Source organism: Puccinia triticina, chromosome 11A, assembly GCF_026914185.1.
Source record: "Puccinia triticina chromosome 11A, complete sequence".
NCBI lineage: Eukaryota > Fungi > Basidiomycota > Pucciniomycetes > Pucciniales > Pucciniaceae > Puccinia > Puccinia triticina.
The window spans coordinates 2,820,177-2,839,900 of record NC_070568.1 but is presented as its reverse complement, the minus strand read 5'-3'; the positions used below and the strand labels follow the sequence as shown (position 1 = coordinate 2,839,900).

Below are 19,724 nucleotides of genomic sequence, written 5' to 3'. Positions count from 1 at the left end.
AGCAGTTGTTATCCAAGATAATTCTCCGTAGCCCTTGTTCTAGCTCCACCCAAGCACTCAACAGTTGTTTTTTGCACAGTCACTGTGCATCATGCACAGTCACTGTGCATTGAAGTTTGATCAACACAAGCCTTGGAAAAGGCTGGAGTAGCACCACAACCTTCTCCCCAGCGCTCTTGCATGTCAACTGCTTGCAGTTGCACAAATTTTTCTTGCAGTGAATGAGATGGTGAGAGGTAAGAGTGCTGATAAATGCTGCGGCATATTAACTACTGGGAAGGATGACCTTAAAGCGGCGAAGCCGCCTTGGCCTCTATTTAATATAATTCCTCTATTTTTGCCCATATTTTTACGCCATAATTACCAATATATCATTGGAATTATCCCTTGGACTTTTGTCCCAGAGTTTTATACTCTTTTATACCAGCTTTGCACCACCCGTAGCTAAAAGGAGTAGTCCTTGGCATCACGGAGGCTGACAAACCAGGTGTTCTCAATCATTGGAATGAAGGGGTCAAGGATTTAAGGATGATGAAGAATAAGAGAAAGGTAACTGAGCCCGTAGTAGTAGAGTGATATCTAGTTTACATTGCATGAAATGAAGCACGAGTAGTCTCTTTTTAGTGGGAGGTACCCGTGAGTACCCGCAATAAGTACCCAGGTACCCGCCCCTGGGCTCCCAGGCGTGTCTGGGTCCGGGTACGGGTGTCCATCTTGGGCAAAAAAAGCGGGCGGTACCCGTACCCGCCACGGGTACCTGTGTCCAGTCGTTTAATCCCTAATGAGCTGCGATCTCCTGTCACTTATCATCCAAGTCTATTAAGATCAGAGTTTTGTGAAAAAAACAAGGGTTTCCCCTATTTTTTATCTACAAAACAACAAAGAAAGGGTTTTCCCTATCTTTTAATCACAAAAAAGCAAAAAAGGCTTCCCCATATCTGTGGAAAGCCTCCGCAAAAAACATAACCTAGCTCAACATCAGCCAAAGCTTCTGCACTCAGGCCCATACTGCTTCCCAACTCACTGGATTGGTCAAACAGTATGTAAGAAAGGCCCCCAGCAGTGCGGTGGCAATCTGCTTTGTGGGGCCCAGCTTTTTAACCCCCCAGGCTGTGCAAATGCATATGCAGCAGTACACAGCGGGCGCGTTTTGCCATCAAGAGGACAGAGTTTTCCGGTACTTGGGACTCTGTTTGACCCACCAGTGGTTGACGACATGATCGCGGGGCTCACAATGTCTGCAAAAGAGCCGGCAGGCACACCGTTTGGATGGCCTGTGTAATAGCAGTGCCAATGACAGCAAGCAGATTTTCCACACGACCAGGGCCATCTTGATGACGACATAATGGGTGGCATTGTTACAAGCTCCCCACATGCCATAACCTTGAAAACTGACCCCCAAGTTCAGTCATAAAACTTCAGGTATAATTTTACAAGGTGGGAATCTAGACAGCAAATTGTACAATTTCACATACCCCCCCCCCCCCCCTTCTCCCCCCTCAATGTGTACTTTTACAAAGAAATTTTTTACAGGGCCGTGTACCTTGTAAAAAACACTTTGTAAAATTCAATATCCCCACACTAAATGTGTACTTTCTTATATTTCATCAGGGAAAATAAATTCAAGATTACATGGTTGGAAACTCATCACGAACAGGCATAAATTTTCATGAAGAAACTGGACATGGAGATAGAAAACTTGGGTCAGAAGGCGTGAAGTTTACCAACTGGGTGTTAATCAACAAACTAAAGCATCTGTTTCTGGTAAGTGATTCTGACAAGGAACTACATGTGATAAAATAGAAAGATAATGAAATGAGAAAAAGATGTACCTAAAGGCAAAGAGGACAATATAAAGAGACATGAGAAGAACAAGGACACAGGACACAGGAGGACAAAAAACTAGGAACAGAAAAGAAAAAGGTCAATGATGTTGGCCAGGATGAGTCCGATGTTATTGATGAGCCGTTTAGAACCTACAAGTCGTACAAGCGCAAATGGAGATTGGCAAAAGAAGATTGGTGGATTTGTTGAAAAGAAGGGAAAGCAAAGAGCTGAGAGTAGTCAACAATCTGGAAGAAATTCTGAAGGACTTGGAGAAGGAATTGAGTGAACAGGACTTGAGCGGACAGGAGATAGCACAATATGATAACGCAGGAGATAGAGTGAGGATGATGATGTCAACCAATGATGATTTCAAGAGTGGAGGAACAGCTTAGATAAGAAAAGATAAGCTTTTACAATTATAGGCAGAATGTGATACTGCAGGTTCCCCGAGGGAAGGAAAAAATGGTGACGGAAAGATGGGCTTATATATTTGATGGTTGAGGATGGAGAGGTTCAAGTGGAGAATCTTGCTGGGAAATTTGAGGAATCTGAGCTTCAAATGTGATTTCATTGAGGAACAAGCTTATTGATGATGTCATCAGGAGAAGTGAGACCCCTAGAGACCTAGAGGGATGTCACACAAATATCAACACTGGGGGGGGGGGGGGGGGGGGTTTGGAGGCCAAGGGTAGCCAAGTTGGTAAAATTAACTAATCCACAGTTTATCATCTATGTTATGCATGTATCCAACCTTTGTACATACTTGCATAACTGCGGCTACACTTGTACCTAGTCTACCTGAGCTTGCCTGGTACCAAATCCTCTCTTTCCTTGCCAAGATTGGATTCAATATACTGTACAAGGCTGAACATACAGTGACACATCTGTTGACATCAGATTTACATTCACTCCCCTGAATGTCTTAAAGCCGTTTTATGTGGACTGATACTCTCCGGTCCTCACTGGCAAGGCAAACATAGGTGACTCGGCCAACAAATCAAGGGTCACTCAATTGCCTTGGTGGCAACTAACAGCTTACATTAACCAAATTCACAAGCAGACAAGCAGCCAAACTTAAATCAGTGTCACTTTCATTTCCAAAGAGGACCTTGTTCCCCCATAACTTTCTCATCTGCAAGTCCCCTACGCTATCAAACTTAAAAGTACTCACCAGTAATGGCTCTTTGTAAGCATAATGTTCCGTTAATGGACCGGATTGGTTTTCGCGGCTCCCTCCTTATTGGCCACAATGTGAGGAAACGTATGCTCTCCTTAGCCTACCCTTGTCACTAACCCACATTAAAGTACTTGGAAGACATCAACCACACAGATATTGTTGAAAATGTTCTCTTTGGAAGCTTTATCCAATTCCCATGTAGTGGAAGTTATTCCAATAGGCTTTAAATACTTTCTTTTGCTCAAAATTCAGGTCAAAGTGAGAATTGTGTTAACTTGTTGCCCTTCAAAAATTGACCTGGTCACATTCAGTAGCTTGTCAGCTTCTTCCAATGAACCTACGTTCTCTCACACCAATCAAGTCACACAGATCACCAGCTCGGCAATGGCCCTGTTGGATGTCATGTGTGGTTCCCTGGATTTCTCAAAGGAATAATAGTTTGTCAATCCATTCACCTGACTTCTGACAGCTGATTAATTGTTCCTGTGCTAAGGGTATTGTGGGATTAATCAAACAATGAGCACCTATTGTCCAGTAGGTCTTTCAGTGCATTATTTAATCTTCATTCCTCACTCCTGCTGCACGTGTACACAAGAATTTTTGTTACATGGAGCTTTTGTTTGCCATCAATAACATATTGTGCCTTTGTGAGAATTCACAAGACTAAGATAGATTTATTTCCTTTTGTGAGTGTGTAATCTAATCTGACAAGTTCAGAGATGTAGATAGAAATAAAAATGGTCATGTACCTAAGAGTGGATAAAGGACCAACTCTGGTTAAGATATATAAAGAAATGTAGTTTGATGAATTAGACACAACTAAGCAGGCTAGAACACAAGTTTGTGCTGAAAGAACTAAAAGTTCTGTTGGAGTGACTGATATCTGCATCAGCACCTAGACTCAATCGTAGAAGAGATCAGGAGTAAGATGCTTCTTACTTGGGCTCAAAGGAGCTTGATACCTCAAGTACTCCAGATCCGAGCTGCTAAGGAACCAGGGAAGCTGTTGTCTAACACATAGGTGACAAGCAGTCAGCTTCCAATTCTCTTATTGTGATTAGGCTTCTGCAACGATTGACTCACCTCCTATGGAGGGGTCCAATATAAAATTGTTGAGGCTTGAACCGGCTAGGTCTGAGTTGGCGTTGGTTGCAAGATTGCTGTTGTTAGAACATGTAGTACTCATCAGCATCTGCGCTTTCCTAGCTATGGCTAACCTTATACAAGCGTGACTTAACTTTTTAAGGGCTCCGCTTTGCTTTGGTTGCTTGGGCTCTTCTTCTGGCGTTGACATGGCTATAGGGAGGAACAGAGTTTCAGCATACACATCAATCTACTTTCTTGGAGCCGCATGCATATGCATGGGCCTAGGAACTCACCGTTCCCCCTTGCGGGGTTAGGGTTTTGTTCCTTGCGCTTTCTGCGCTCTTGGGACAAGCCCAAGTCTTGACAGCCTTTAGTGTAGTGAAGATGAGGTGCTCTGGCTCTCTTCTCAACAACTCAATAATTTAAATTAAAGGCATATTTCAGGCTGTGGTGGCCCGCTAACATGAGATGGCTGCAATCTTACTTAATACCCATTGTTGATCTTTGGGGAGTTGCAGGGCCGCCCTTAGTCCTGAGGACCAGAGGTTTTTCAAGTAACCGCATCAGCTGTTGCCCAGACATAGCAACACCTTGAAAGGGGTTTTTCTCATCCCCACTTTTCTTAGGCCCCCGGCCACACGCAAGAATATGGCTGTGGGATCCTGCCATTTTGATGTGGGACAAATATCCAAAATTGGTTGTTGTGTATTAATAACAGTTGTTGCATTTATGGAAGCTTTGCTCAGGGGAGGTAGTGGTGGTGGCCACCCTCCGCGACGCAATGCATTTGTGATACTCTCTTGCTGTGTAGATGATGGGTTGGGGGTACCGGAGGCGCGGCGCAAGAATTGGGCAAGAGGGTGGTCCGGTGTGTGGGGGTGCGGTCAGGGGGAGGTGGGGGGGGGGGGGGGGTTGGTGGCTTATTGCGCTGGGGGTTGGTGTTGCAGGTTGTGGGCCTTTGGAGCTTACGGCGGCAATTTCACATTGGCCTCTACATCACGGCATTCCACCAACTTCAGGTTACTAATTGCTTTTTCAGGCAGTCTGACCCTCCCCAACCCCGCCAAGCTTTGTTGGCTGCGGCCGTTGTGCTGCCAAGATTTGCAGCCACCCTGTTGGCCAGCCGACAAATGCTGTTGAATTTCTGACCGCCAGCAGGGGCAGGCCGTAGTCGTCCCAAGATACTTCCTACCAATCCCTGAGACATTGCTAGGCAGCGTCCCGCAGTGAGGCTGCCCCGTCCTTGGTGTCAACCCGCCCCATGGGATAGGCAGGCAGTTGTCAGGCCGCCATCCTGATGTATGTGATTACAGGATTGGAGATGGGGGCCAGCAGTCAGAACACCCACTTGTTTGCCATCAAGTCAACCTGCCAACTGCAACGGATGCAGCGGATGGGGGACGCCTGATCCGCAATCCAAGAATGATTGGACAGTGAGTTGTGCACCTCCAATGGACCACCAAAGCAAGGTATATTGGTTGGTAGTCCGGATTCTGCAAATCCAACGCTCAGTAGCTGACTTTTGGTAGGTAGTAATAATTACTAAGCTATTAATTTCATTCACCACACCACACACACGTATAATAAGAGTCTTGTGTCTATATACAATGACGGATGAGGGCTGAATGCAGGATGTTTTGCTGCAATGAGTGTGATGAGTCGCAAAAAGTATTGCTAGAGGATGGAGACAAAGGAAGATGAAGGAAAGAGGAAAGTGGAGAGGATAGTTGAATGAATGTGTTTTACAAATGAAGCAGGCAAGGGGGGGGGGGGGGGGGGGGGGGGGGGGGGGGGAAAGAGGGAAGATGAAGAGCTTTTATGAGAAAATTCAAAGAGGAGAGAGTACATAGCAACCTCAAACCAGAATCCAACATCACTCCCATCAAACTCGGAAAAAAGTGGGCTGCTGCGGACTGCTTTGGTTAGAACACTTGAGCGGTCGGGCTGCCAGTTCACATGCTGGGCAGCTGACCGACAGCCTGTGATGATGTCGGGCTGCTGACAATCTGGGGCGTCGGTTCCCCGGCGGGTAACCGTAAAACGCCAGGGAAATACCTGTCGGCAGTCTGACGGGTGTGGAAGTGGGCGGCTAACAGTCAGGCTGACAGTCAGCCCGGCGTGGGTCAAGCCAGCGACAGTCCGCCCGGCATCAGACCGGCAGACGGGCGACGGATCGAACTAGGTCGAGCCACCGAGTGTCCTGCCGGCAACAGGCCGGCAGACCGGCGGTGGCTTGACCTAGGTCAGTCCGCCGTACATCTTGACCAAAAGAAGATCGGCGGACTGACCCTCGGGAGAGCCTGACGACGGGCTGCCCTGTATTCAAACGGTAGCCCGACGTGTGCCCCTTTGGCGTCGGGTTGTCGGTCCGAGGGAGCTGAAATCGCTCTTGTGGTGTAGGTATTGGTGTGAGGTGTGGTTGGTTGGCGCTGTCGAATGAGTTTAACAATTGATTTGACTCAACCGGTGCAGAGTGCCGTGGCTAAATTTGGCTGTTAGCAATTGATCCTTTAGCTATTTGGCTGAACTGATGTGGATGCTCTTAGTAAACTCAAGATTAAGGCAGTCTAATTTTGGGCATGTATTCATGTCTCCAAGGCTGACAACCAGTCAAATGCTGCACGTTCCCACGGGAGGCTGGGATCTTGTTTTAACTCCGGCCAGTGGCCAATCAAGCCTATAGTAAAGCTGGACAGACTCTTGGGCCTGGTCTCAACTTTAGTAAAATTTCTCGCAGAAAAACTGGCACTGCGCACCCGGAGTGAGCCTTGATAGTTTTAGCATCAAGAACTGCTCTGATTCTTCAATGTCCGGTTGATTTCGGAACAGTTTATATTGAAAGTTCTGCGGCCGCAGTGAGACAGATGAACCTGCGTGTTTCATTGGTTTGGTGCCGAGCTCGTATATTCTGGTCTGGGCGCACTTTGAGTACTGCTAAGGTTTACCTGAACGAGAAATACTGGGCAATTCATCTGAAATTTACCCGCAGCATCGATTGGGTGACAGCCGGTCGGTCTGGGCTCTCCAAGCAGTATGTAAAATTGCAGGCGGGGAAATCTTCAAACCAATATTTTGTATGGGTGTTGGTAATCTTCAGTCTTGGGTTTGGCTTTGAAAGCATAAAACCCGCTCTGACTGGTAGCCTCCAAGTTGAAACAAAAACTCATAGGGATTTGGCTTTGTTGTTGCACAAGTGGATTGTAAATCAATTATTTTCTACCTTGTGTTCCCAGATTCTAACAATTGATCCATTTTTTTTCTGTTTAGTACCATTGACCTGCTAAAGTTCCAGAGATGCTCTGCTTGAAGAAAATCAGCTTCAGCTTAGCCATGCTCCTGCAAGGCTGGATTTGTCACTCAGCATTGCACAAAAATCTTATAAACAAAGTTGAGGCGGCAATAGATGCGGAGGCCTGTAGGTTCTCAAGATTTAAACAGAATACTAGAGGCCAAAGCGGCTACGCCGCTGCAGGGTGTAAGCCCACCCCACCCTCCCTTTTCAAATTTAAAGATGCCATCCCACAATTCTGCAGCCTCCACCGTGCAAACAGCAACTGCTGTCCAAAGCTCAACCCTCCTTGTCACACCCACACTCATGATCTGGGGACCGGAGGGGTTTCCGTCAACTAATTTTTACTCAAAATGTGCCCAAACCCGCCCCAAAAGCCATTCAATAATTGATTACCCTCAGAAAAGATGTTCTCAAGTTTGAAGTGACAAAAAACAATTTCCCTTGCATTCTCAAAAGCATATTTGTGGCAGTCTTATAATGTAGGATCACATCCAAATCTCTACCAAGACTATTGAGAAGTGGGAGGACAGGCAGAATTTCAGAAGACGGTTTGGTGAGTGGTCTGTTACTGAAGAATTTTGATTGTTAACCATCCTAATAGGGAAAAGGATCAAGTGTCCCTATTGAGATCTGTATATACAGCTCAATACACCCAGCCCTAATGCCTCATCCTGTATGACCCTTCCCACCTTGGAAGATTTCACAAACTCTCATGCACACCACAACCCCAGTTGGTTGACTTTCACCAGTCATTACAGCCCTTGCAGTGGACAAAGAGAATTTGCGTGGGCCCATATCTTTTTTGTGGCCCTATTTGATTATAGGGCCCGCGGCGTGGAATCTCTAACACTACATCATAATTGGGCTGCGACAAGCGCCGCTACGCTAGCGCGATGTGTCCGTTTAGCGCAGTGCAATGTAGCGGCCCACTGTTGGTACTGTTTGCTGGCATCCTTCACAGCTTATAATCCACATGTAGATCACCATGGACAATGATTTATTTTTTGCTTCAAGAAGACTCAGTTTGTTGTTTACATGGCCCAGGTGGTTCTCTATTTTTTACAGTGAAAAACATTATTTGGGGCTGAAAGTGTAATATTGAGACAAGTCTTGAGAAAAGTGGAGCAATTGATGTAACAGGCGGGGTTTTCTATGAGCCAGCTACTTAATTTGATCAGTTGAATAATGAGCTCTATAATATTGTTTTGGACATGGGATTCCCTTTGAAGAGATTTTGGGGGTGAGCGGAAGTACGAAAGGATCAATAGAAATTCAATTAAACAATTTCGATAGGAAGTATCAACGTTGCAGATGAATGATATGTTGAACAGACATCATTCTTTCTCTTCATTTTTCGGGTTGATTTTACCTCACTCGAAAGGAAAGGAAGAAAGTCATAATCTCCTTTTTTATCTTTCAGCAAAGCTGGCAAGAATCGGATTCTATCTTCTCCTTAGCTTCTCTTGCTGAGGCTTCTGAGTTCGGCGTCAGTCCTAGTGAACATTTTCCAAGTTAGCTTCAATACTTGGTCTATTTGCGCGCCTTGGGTTCCAAAGCTCACAAGTGCCCCATTCCCGCCTCCATCTTTGCCTTCTGTCTAACAGCAGCTTTAAGCTTTGATCTCCTATTCCCAAACCTGATGCCGAGGACAATCAGTCAAGCAGCACCCTACAGAAAACAAGAGAACGGGAAAGAAGTTAGGAAAGCATCCGCGTACCATGTCCTCAATTGACTTGTTGGTATTTTTAACTTCTCCGCGAGTTCTTCCATCTCACGTTTACTAAGATACTCTTGAACTGCGAAACGCCTCAAGAGTATCTGTTCCTGCTCGACAGTTAACCTTCTTCTCGGCACATGGTTCGTTAGATGATGTATATCAATCAGACTTCCTACTCGTTTTTGATTCGCTTGGTATTCTCGATTTCCAGTCATCTGTGGCGAGTTTTGCTTTTTTTCCAGAACTCGTACTTTTATCAGGTTCTCGAGTGCCGCCATGAGCCACGATTTTGGAGGGAGAACCCCCTGATGTACGCAGGGACGAGATGAGAGCTGAGGAGCCGAGGTGAGCAGAAGTGTTCATGTCGAGGTATTTCGCAGGCTCACTCGGATCGTAAGATGGGGAACGGGATGGGGAGGACCGCGTCCTCATATCCCATGAAAGCTGGGAAGAGCTCTCACCAGCTTCAGGGAACCTTTCGGTATGATAATTTGAGGTGGTTGAATCGGGCAAGCCGTTAAAATCAGACATTAAACTCGGGCCGCCACGTCCGTCGAATCCAAGCAAGCTTTCTTTGATCTCGTGCGCGTTATAGTTTATTTCTCCTTGATTCAGTATGGGTAGTGATCGTTTCTTTCAGGCGAGCTCCGCCGTGACCAGATGAAGAAGACGAAGAATCCCTTCCACGGCGCTGTCCATTCCCACCGCCCTCCCGGTCTCAAGAATTTCTCGAGCGGCCAGAGCTGCTCGAATCTGGGGTGGGGATGGCTTTGACTTTGGGAGATAAACCTTTGATGCGCCGGCGTTGATCCACTGCTGTGCGTTTTCCAGGTTGATCCCTCCGCCGACCTGGATCTGGCCCGGCCAGGATTCTAGTGCTCGCCGGGCAACCTCGTCGTTTGCTGGGCCTAGTTTGATCAGATGGGTGCCCGTGAGCTGGTGTTATCTGTACAGGTCGGTATAATATTTGATCGGTTGTCTACCCAAAAACAAGCTGATGATTATGCGTGCGTATTTCTTCTTGGAGGATGAGCAAACAAACAATGATTAAAAGTTGGTCTTGAGCTTGTCCGGTTCACGCAGGTCCAATGAGCCACCGACGATCTGCTTGACCTGGGGAAGAATCGGATGAGATATGGTGAGGAGGGAAGAGGGGGGAGAGTGGTGGTGCTCAACTTGGCCGGCGTGGAGATCGAGGCAGGCTCGGAAGAGGGTCATCCTGTGCGGGGCTTGGCTGGTTGGTCGAAGTAGTCAAAGCGGGGTGAAAAAAAAAAAGAAAGAAAGAAAAAAGCCAGAATTAGATGGCCAGGTCGGACGCACACCTCATCCGCTCCCAGCAAGCAGCAGCCTCAGGCTCAGCCCAACCACCCCCACCAGCCCAGGAAACCACCAGCACCAATACCGAGGAACTCCAGCAGACCATCGACGCCCTCCTCTCTCAGGTCAGCATCCCCCAGATGGCGCAGGGGATGGAGTAACAAGTAACAACAGATATTTTTTGTTGGTCATTGCCAGTGTCTTAGCAACGGGGAGCATGGCGCAGGGATTAAATGGCGGGATTGCTTGATCAGATGTGAGGCAGGGACGTGGCGGTGGCGTTGTTGACCAGGCTGTAGCATTGAGGGTGGGGTTGGGCGAGAGTGGGCAACAGCTGGACGGTTGAGTCCGATGGGTATATAAACAAGGGGGTTGTGAGTGCTATACCCCCAGGGCGTCCTCTGCCGCTGTACTTCCAGCGTGCGGTTCGTCCTCACCCCCTCCGCTGTTGCACTTGCGCAGTTTGAGGGGCTAAACTCGTTGGCCCCCCTTTGCATAATGCCTTCAATGCGGCGCGCTGGGGGTCATCCTCTCACTGTTTTTTAACCCTGCTAGACAGGGATGGACAGTGGGCCACGGTGCATCAGCTTGCTGGTGTTAGGTGGCTGGTTACAGGTTACAGTTGTATTTTTTTGTTGTTGTAAAATTATGTTTTTTTGTTGAATTTGGAATTTGTAGAGGGAAAACCCTTTATGTTTTTTTTTCTAAAAGTTGTAGAGGGGAAACCCTTGATTTTTTTTTGTAATTTTTGGATATTTGTAGGGGAAACCCTTGAATTTTTGTTTTGTGATTCAGAGGCTTTAATAAACTTGGATGACAATGTAAATGGATTATGAAGCTGAAATATTCCCCAAATTAATTATGGAAATTTTGTATTCTATTTAGCTTCAGTGGGGGGAAGTCACAATGAGCTATCTGGAGTGTGTGAGTCTGATTGGGATATTTTTATAGGATTTTCATGTGGAACTGAATTTTCATTAATGGTGTAGACTCAAGGAAAAATGACTGTGACTTGGGAATAATGCCTGTTGGCATTCTGAAAAAAGAAAATCTGGAGGTCACTGTGGTTCAATTTCCCGAGGAAATCCATGTAGATTGGATGGGGGAAATTCAATGTGAGCTTACTGAGAGTGGCAATTCTGTGATCATAGTCTATTAACTATTTTATTTATTTCTGGATTTCCCTGGTTGATGTGTTAGATTCAAAAAAAAGTGAATGGAAATCATTGATTGAGTCTGTCAACCAACTAGATAAGGACTATTGGAGCACCAACGTAGAGGGCTTCCAGCCTAAATACCCTCGTGTAATAAGGGAAACAGTTTTAGAATTGAAAAACCTTCATGGGCAGATGGAAATACTTTTTCAACCAGAATGGAAAGTCCAATTTTCAAAAGAAAAATTGGAGGAATACAGGAAAAGAATATATAGTGTTTTTAGGATCTACCGGAAGACATTAAATTATCCAAAACCAATTCATCATCTGAGGGTAGCTGGAAATAATTGTATATTAGAAACCATCAATTTCATCCGCAAATATAACCTTGCTGAAGATCACGTTTTGAAGAACCTTCAGAGAGGATTTTCAAGTAAATGGGGCTTGAGGTGGTTGGTAAGTAACATTGATGGTGTAGTAAGATCAATAACAAAGTATTGGAATGAGTATAACCGCCATCCCACCACAGAAGAACAAATAAAATATCATCCTCACATGCAGCAAATTTACACTGTGTACAAATGTTAGTGAATCATGATTTTTGTCAATTTGGGATTGCCATTTGAGCTGATTTATCAATTTTTATTTATTTTCAAATAATAAATGCTGATTTAGCTCTTGAGAAAAAACAGCAAGATTTTGTCTTGCTTATTTTGACCACTGATTGCTATGGGATTCAGGAAGGTGATGCGTGTTGGGAGAATGAACCCATCAGACATAAATTTTCCAAACCCATGATTGAGCATATTCACTTTATGCGGAAAGTGAGAAAATTCATTGAGGCAGAATTAGAAAACGAAAGCCCAAGCAAGTCCAAAAAAAAGGAGTTCTTTCTACAAGTGAAAGGTGAATTGATGGAAATGAGGAAATTCTATTTTGACCCACATCTCCCTCCTGGATACAACATGGATGAATTTGTGGATGTTTTGCATTACAGAGCTCCTGCTTTGATGTTCATTCATGAGAGGATTGGCTCAGATTACATCAATGAACCAGAATTCAAGGAATACAATGAGGATACCACTGATTTTAAACCCAGATTTCAACTGCACTGCATTCTTCACACTACTTTGGAATGGAAACATATGCTTTTGTATTATTCTCATTATGCATCAAAATTCATGACCAGGGGAAAATCTCATGAGGCACCGGCGAATTTCCGCAAAGAGATAGGAATGCTCCTTTGGAGCAGAATGTTGGAAAAACTCAATGCTTATGAACAATTAAAAAATGAACAAAGCAACAGGTTGGAAGAGTATTCAAAATACACAATGTACAATCATATTACAAATCAACTGAATGAATTGATGAAAAATTTACCCAAGCTAAAACAAGAATTTGAATTCTTAGTTAGTGATCCTGAGCAGAAATTGTTCAACCTATCTTTCTCAATTACTTCATCAATATATTCAAGTGTCTTTGATCCATTTCATCTTTTTTTCTTCAAGCACCATCCTTCATTCTTTTTCCTGTATCTTTCTATGGTAATGATTACCCTGTCAATAGTTTTTCATGGGCATATTTGACTGTTTTTCTGAGATTTATTTTTTTAAAATTCACTCTACATCTTTCCTATTTTTCCACCCATTTACCTATTTTCTCATACTTATACTACACTAGAGGCCAAGGCAGCTCCGCCGCTGCAAATCCAGGAATCAGTACAGAGCCTCCTTGAATTGTGGCCATGAAATGGCCAGCATCAGGCTCCATCAATCCAGGTAGACTTCAAATATTTTAAGAACTTGCAAGAATTGGCACATCTGCAAACACAACCAATCCAGACATATCAAAGATAATGATTTGTTATATCAACAAAGAAGTAAATGACTTCAACAAAGGATAAATCCAAGTTTATTAAAGACACAGATTTTCCAGAACCCTAAAAAAAACTCAAGGGTTGTGAGCCTGAGTCTCTTTAGTGACAGCAGGACACAAGAAAGAAGGGGGGAAATAGTTGGATTTCTTTGGATAAAGAAAATACAACTAAGAGAGAGAGAAAGAAAGAGAAAGAGAAATAGGACAGGACCAGGATAAGGAGATGTACTAGGTTATTCTAGTGGGAATGCACGTCCACTGGCAATGCTACTCTTCAGAAGAGTGCTGCTAAGCTGTGCTAGAAAGTGCTACAGCCTCCTCTCACTAAGGAAACGTGGAGGGTCTCTGGATTAGATAAGTTTAATCCAGCCACAATTTTTTAGCTTCCTTCTGGATAGTCAAGGTTCTTAAAGGGAAACCTGAGAGACAGCCCTGTAACCTAGATTTGAGGCAAAGGCCAACAGATAAGAAGGGACAGCCCTGTGATCAAGATTGAGGCAAAGGCCGGTAGATTTGGAGGGACAGCCCTGTGATCAAGAAGAAGGCAAAGGCCAGCAGAAAAGAGCAGATCAAGCAAGACACAGAGTTGTACCTTTGAGATAAACAAGGTTCAGTGAAAGAGTTTATTTACTGTCAATATCCTAGGCGCCTGTGACGGTAGGTATACTGGGAGTGTTGTAAACTCTTTGGTGGTGATCCTGGGGTTATCTGGGTGGTGGTTCTGGTGTGCTGAAGTCTGTGGATCCGCCTCAGGCAAGGGGGATCCTGACTACGAAAATTTTCACAGTTTGCTTACATAATTACCCATGTACAAGTGGTTGGCGCGCCTGGTAGCGTTGCCACGTTACGGCTGCGCATGCGCGCCATAACTCTCATTGAGTCGCGGGACTCAATCATAATTCATTGAGTTGCGGGACTCAATCGCCTGGTAGCGCTGCCACATCACAACTGCGCATGCGCGCCATAACTCTCATTGAGTCGCGGGACTCAATCGTAATTCATTGAGTCGCGGGACCCAATTGGAGGAACTGACTCTCAGGCTGACACAAGAACTTAGGGAAAGAGTAGGGTTACAAAGAAATGATAAGTTGTAACTAGGGTTAAAATTGCATGAGAAAACAGAATCTGAAGTCAAAACAAGGTTATCTCTTAAGATGAAAAAGATATGAAGTAATTCATATGTAAAAAGTAGAAAAAGGCAGACTTTAGGTCAGCTGAGTTGACTCTAAGGCTGACAAGGGTTCCCCCTGTAAACACACAAAATGAGAAAAAAAAATCTTGGGTTTCCCCATTGTACAAAAAACCAATGCAAAATCCACAACTTTTCCTCAATCATTATGAATCAAAAAAATGTAGCAATCTAGATTCTTAACCTAGCCTTCCAGCATCAGCAGTGCTGTGCGCCCAGGCTCAACCTCCAGCCCGTGTCAAGTGCACGGGTCAAAAAGGTTGGACATGAAGGCCCCCGGCCCGCAGCAAAGGCTGCTGACCAGTGGGGGGCCCACTCTTTGCCCCTCAAACTGTGCACGCGCAACAGCGGAGGGGTTGAGGACAATGGATAGCTGGAATTGCAGCATCCCCAATTGCCCTGGGAAAAATACCCTTGGATAACGCTCTCCTTTTATATCACTCGCCTGGTCAAGACGCTGCCCTCTTGCCTTCACTGCCTTGCTATTGACCCTACGCAACCAATCAGCCCCAATCACCTCACCGCCCAACGCGCCTCCAACGGTTTTGATGCCACCCACGCCCTCCGCGGCCTTCACAGCAGCAAGCCTCCTCGTTTTTAAGTTTCAAGTATGACCATCTGTTCACCCATAATCTCAATATACAGCTCCCCATACCCCGCCGAAGTGTTGAACCGTTGCTTTAAGCCCAATCCTCAGGCCCCCTTAGCCCAACAGAAAATTTTCAACCTGCAACACCTTGACCTTGAACTCGCAGATCAATGATCTTTACTCCGCGCCCCATCAACGCAGTTGCCAAGGTGCAAGCATACGTTCACCACCACAACCTTACCCCGCGCAGAGGCTGAGATTAGCCCTTGAGCCTCATACCAGCTCAAAGTTGAAGATCATCTAATCAGCCATTTGTCCTCGCCGTCACCTTGTGCATCCCATCCCAACCAAATTTGCCAAACTGATTCCTCATCTTGAACCAAGCCAAAACTAACCACCACCACCACCACCTGCGACTGAACCAGTCGGCTGAGCTCCATTCCATTTCCTTCACACAAAAACTTATGTATTTATTTCGAAATCTAGGTTTCTAAGATCTTTCCGTACATGGTCAACCCCGGTGGCGGAACTGGAGGTAAGTGTCCGGTGCTGCGCGACAAACAAGCGTCTTGCATGATTGATAACCTTTCCGTTTGTCGTCTGTTCTTGTAGGCAGAGATGTGCCGGCGCTTCAATGGCACATTATCAAAAGCGATGTTCCCTTTGAGCTCTTGGCCGTCCAGGTGTCCCCCCTCAAGGGTACATTATCCTCCCACATTTGCGAAGCAATGCCTCTGCACGGGAAGCCTGACCCATTGTATTTATTTTTCTACACCAGTCCACCACGGGTGTTACTTCAACGCCTGTCGGCAACCCTTGAGTCCGTACGAGTGCCTGGAATTCCTGTTTGACCAGACGTTCTGCTACATGTCCGGATTTGCCCGGCATTTGACGGACTGGTTATCTCCACTGATGGCGTAAAAATCACGGACAATTTCCATCCTTAATTGACTGGCTCATCAGCATTCTCATGTGAATTAGCAGCTATACCATGTATCTTCCATAACAAAACAAAACAAAACCATTGCCAAAAAAATTGCCCTGAATTTTCCAGAGCAACCCAGCCCCACGGACAATTGCCATCCCCCCGGGTTCCTGGGGGTACCCCCCCCCCCCACTCTACGCATCATATTCTTCTCACCTCAATAGACATTTCGTATAGTTTTAAACATCCTACTGCTGGTGACCTATCCCTACCCATTTCTTTTATTATTTTACTAGAGGCCAAGGCGGCTGCGCCGCTGCAGGGTCTCAAGAGAAATGGTTGTCTTGCTGCACTGGTATACAATTGGAAAAACCACCAGAAAACCAAGAATTACTTCTGGAATCTCCAAAATTGATCAAAAAAAATTCCCCATCTTGTTTGGTTTCTTATGCAAAAAGTGATACAGTTTGCGGCCATTTTCCTACCAAGCCCTTTGCACACCCCTTATATTTCATTCTCTGGTGAAACACCATTGCAAATAGTTTATCAGCTCAATTAATATGCAACATTGAAGAATTCCTGAAAGTTTTGGACTATGAGTCTGTGTGGGTGTGTAACAACAAATTTATATGTGTTAGCAGTCATTTTACTACTAATCCTGCAGGTTACCCCTTATATCTCATTTTAATTTCCCTGTTATAAAATGAATAAAATATCATAAATTTTTCAATAATTTACAATACTTTAACAATGTGTTTCAGGCTGCATTTGCAAAAGCCAGCCTGTAACTGCTGTTTTCAGGGGTAGTCATTTATCCCTCAAGGCTACGTTTAGCTAACTATTGTTTTTGATATTTTATGATATGCTACAGCTATGTGTAAATTTAACAGCCCACCGTTGTAGCACATAATCAACTCATGCCAAGGGCTGTCATGGCCTTGCTTGGCAAGATCACACACCCACTACAGAGTGTTGTTTTGAGCTCAAATCTGCTCATGATGATTCATGGGTTTGGCTCAGGAGTTAAGCAGTGCAGCTTTGAAACATGCAGGGAGAAAATTGACCAAATAGTTCCCAAACTTGGCTGGAAAAATCAATTTTTTTGTAATTTGGAATGAGCAAAAGGTACATCCAAAAAGAGGGACGATCAAAAATTGATCAAATGGTTAATTAATCAACACTAAAGATCACAGAAAATCAAAAAAGGACAAGACAAGGATATACCCAAAGGGGAACAATCAACATTTTATTCAGAAAGATATCAATTATTTAGCTGTGATCTTTATCAAAATTGATTTCTAAAAGTGGATAATGCTTTAGATTCATAAGATAATTTTTGAGATATAGAATCATTTTCAAATTATGATCCTCTATAGGTTGAGAATGCATAGGGACTCAGTAAGAGTGGGATATATCCACTCAATGACCGGTGTGTGCCGGTCATCGAGTGGGTTGTGTATCCACTCGATGACCGGTGTGTGCCGGTCATTGAGCGGGCTGAGAGCCACTCAATGACTGGCGTGTGCCGGTCATCGAGTGGGTTATGTATCCACTCGATGACCGGTGTGTGCCAGTCACCAAGTGGGTTATGTATCCGCTCGATGACCGGTGTGTGCCGGTCATTGAGTGGGTTATGTATCCGCTCGATGACCGGTGTGTGCCGGTCATCGAGCGGGCTGAGACCCACTCAATGACCGGTGTGTGCCAGTCATTGAGTGGGTTATGTATCCACTCGATGACCGGTGTGTGCGGGTGCCTGATGTGGACCTCCCATGTCGGCAGCGCCACCGCAGCGCAAGGGAATGACGCCTGCCCGACCATCACGACGGGTTGGCCTGCGGGACGGGCGACCCGAAGGCGCCCAGCGTGGCTTACAACAACCTGATGTGGGTCCTGACGCCACCTGGCCTTGGGCGCCCCGCCCCCTATCACCGTGACGCCAAGCTGAGCATGGCGCCGCGGCTTTCCCCGATTTGTCCGGGTGTGTAGTTTGCATCCATATTAAGTTACTGCCGCGCGGGTCAAAGATGCATCAGCGGCGTGGCGGTGGCATCGTCGCCAAGGATATGCACTTGGCATGCAGGGCCAAGTTGAGGAAGCCAATGCGAGTTTGCTGGGGGAACTGGAACGTGTATAAAAGAGGTGCCCTTGAGTTTGGATAATCCCCAGGGCATCCTCTGCCGCTGTACTTCCAGCGTGTGGTTTGTCCTCACCCCCTCCGCTGTTGCACTTGCGCAGTTTGAGGGGCTAAACTCGTTGGCCCCCCTTTGCATAATGCCTTCAATGCGGCGCGCTGGGGGTCATCCTCTCACTGTTTTTTAACCCTGCTAGACAGGGATGGACAGTGGGCCATGGTGCATCAGCTTGCTGATGTTAGGTGGCTGGTTGCAGGTTATAGTTGTATTTTTTTTGTTGTAAATTTTTTTTTTTTGTTGTTTTGGCATTTGTAGAGGGAAAACCCTTTATGTTTTTTTTCTGGAAGTTGTAGAGGGGAAACCCTTGATTTTTTTTTTTAAATTTTTGGATATTTGTGGGGGAAACCCTTGAATTTTTGTTTTGTGATTCAGAGGCTTTAATAAACTTGGATTAATCTATCTGTCTCACACCTCTCCTATTACCATATCCCCTATCATTGTTAGTTAGAATATCTTATAAACCTCCTTACACTCGTACATATTGGCTGCGCCTGCAAGCCGCTGCCCATCTCGATCCCCAACGTCGCGGCCCAAAGACGCTGTCAGAGCCACCACGACACCAACTAAAGCAATCAGCAGCAGTAGCAGCCGCTCGGCGGGCTCTTTTGCTTCATCGAGTCCCCCTCGGCCCCCGAGGCCAGAGACACATTCAACCTCAAGACCAAAGCCATCCAAATTGAGCTTGCAGTCGCATGTGCAGCATCAGGCTCCAAAGGATCATCATCAGCATGGGTATTGCTGCCAACCTTAACACTGATGCCGCACCCCTTCTCACGCTCAGCAAGGACCTGGACCCTCTAGGAACTGCCTGGCCCGTTGTCAAAGGTCCCAATTCTAAGGGCCTGTACATCGGCAACAACACCCTCCTCATCCCTGAACCCAATAAAAACAACTACACTGTCCGTTGACCGGTATTCAGGGGCAAACTTAACTCGGCCAACAACATGGGATACCTCAATAAGGCTGACATCTGGGCTGATGTCGAGGCCATTTGACTCTACAATCTCTCCAACCATCTTGGTATCAAAGAACAGTAACTAAAGTACATACAACCTATGTTTATAATATCAAGATATAAATGTAATGTTGTCTCTTTTCTTCTACAGGAATACTCTGCAATCTTAATTTGATTCTTCCGGGTGCTGCTCCAGAATTCAAGCAGATCTGTTTACAGCAGGAGTTGCTGTGTGCATGTTTTGGGGCGGGACTAGGGATGGTGTCTTGTGGACATGTGGGTGTTAAATATTTCAGTGTTTTGTGTCAAGGAGGGCTAGGTGCTCCCAGAGACTGGGATCCAGCTGAATTTGGCAGTGATGACATCACCACCTTTCTTGCAGGAATCCTGCACAAATAGAACTTCCTCCACAAAGATATCAAGCTC

General features: G+C 45.5%; 4 protein-coding genes across 4 annotated transcripts; 3 read left to right on the top strand and 1 right to left on the bottom strand.

Moving 5' to 3' along the window:
- Positions 1-8,835: 8,835 nt before the first annotated feature.
- On the bottom strand, positions 8,836-10,317 carry PtA15_11A275 (uncharacterized protein; the record flags this gene model as incomplete). The annotated part of the gene is made up of 6 exons (XM_053161166.1): positions 8,836-8,875; positions 8,944-9,018; positions 9,100-9,271; positions 9,351-9,678; positions 9,757-10,007; positions 10,179-10,317. The coding sequence occupies 6 exons, from the start codon at positions 10,315-10,317 to the stop codon at positions 8,836-8,838; spliced, it is 1,005 nt and encodes a 334-aa protein (XP_053025140.1).
- An 83-nt stretch (positions 10,318-10,400) lies between these two features.
- Positions 10,401-10,577, top strand: PtA15_11A274 (uncharacterized protein; the record flags this gene model as incomplete). Its single annotated transcript, XM_053161165.1, has 1 exon — positions 10,401-10,577. One exon carries the CDS (start codon positions 10,401-10,403, stop codon positions 10,575-10,577), a length of 177 nt encoding a protein of 58 aa, XP_053025139.1.
- Positions 10,578-15,730: 5,153 nt separating this feature from the next.
- PtA15_11A273 (uncharacterized protein) lies at positions 15,731-16,144 on the top strand (the record flags this gene model as incomplete). Its single annotated transcript, XM_053161164.1, has 3 exons — positions 15,731-15,758; positions 15,836-15,922; positions 16,002-16,144. 3 exons carry the CDS (start codon positions 15,731-15,733, stop codon positions 16,142-16,144), a joined length of 258 nt encoding a protein of 85 aa, XP_053025138.1.
- Positions 16,145-19,035: 2,891 nt separating this feature from the next.
- On the top strand, positions 19,036-19,251 carry PtA15_11A272 (uncharacterized protein; the record flags this gene model as incomplete). Its single annotated transcript, XM_053161163.1, has 1 exon — positions 19,036-19,251. The coding sequence occupies one exon, from the start codon at positions 19,036-19,038 to the stop codon at positions 19,249-19,251; it is 216 nt and encodes a 71-aa protein (XP_053025137.1).
- Between the last annotated feature and the right edge of the window lie 473 nt (positions 19,252-19,724).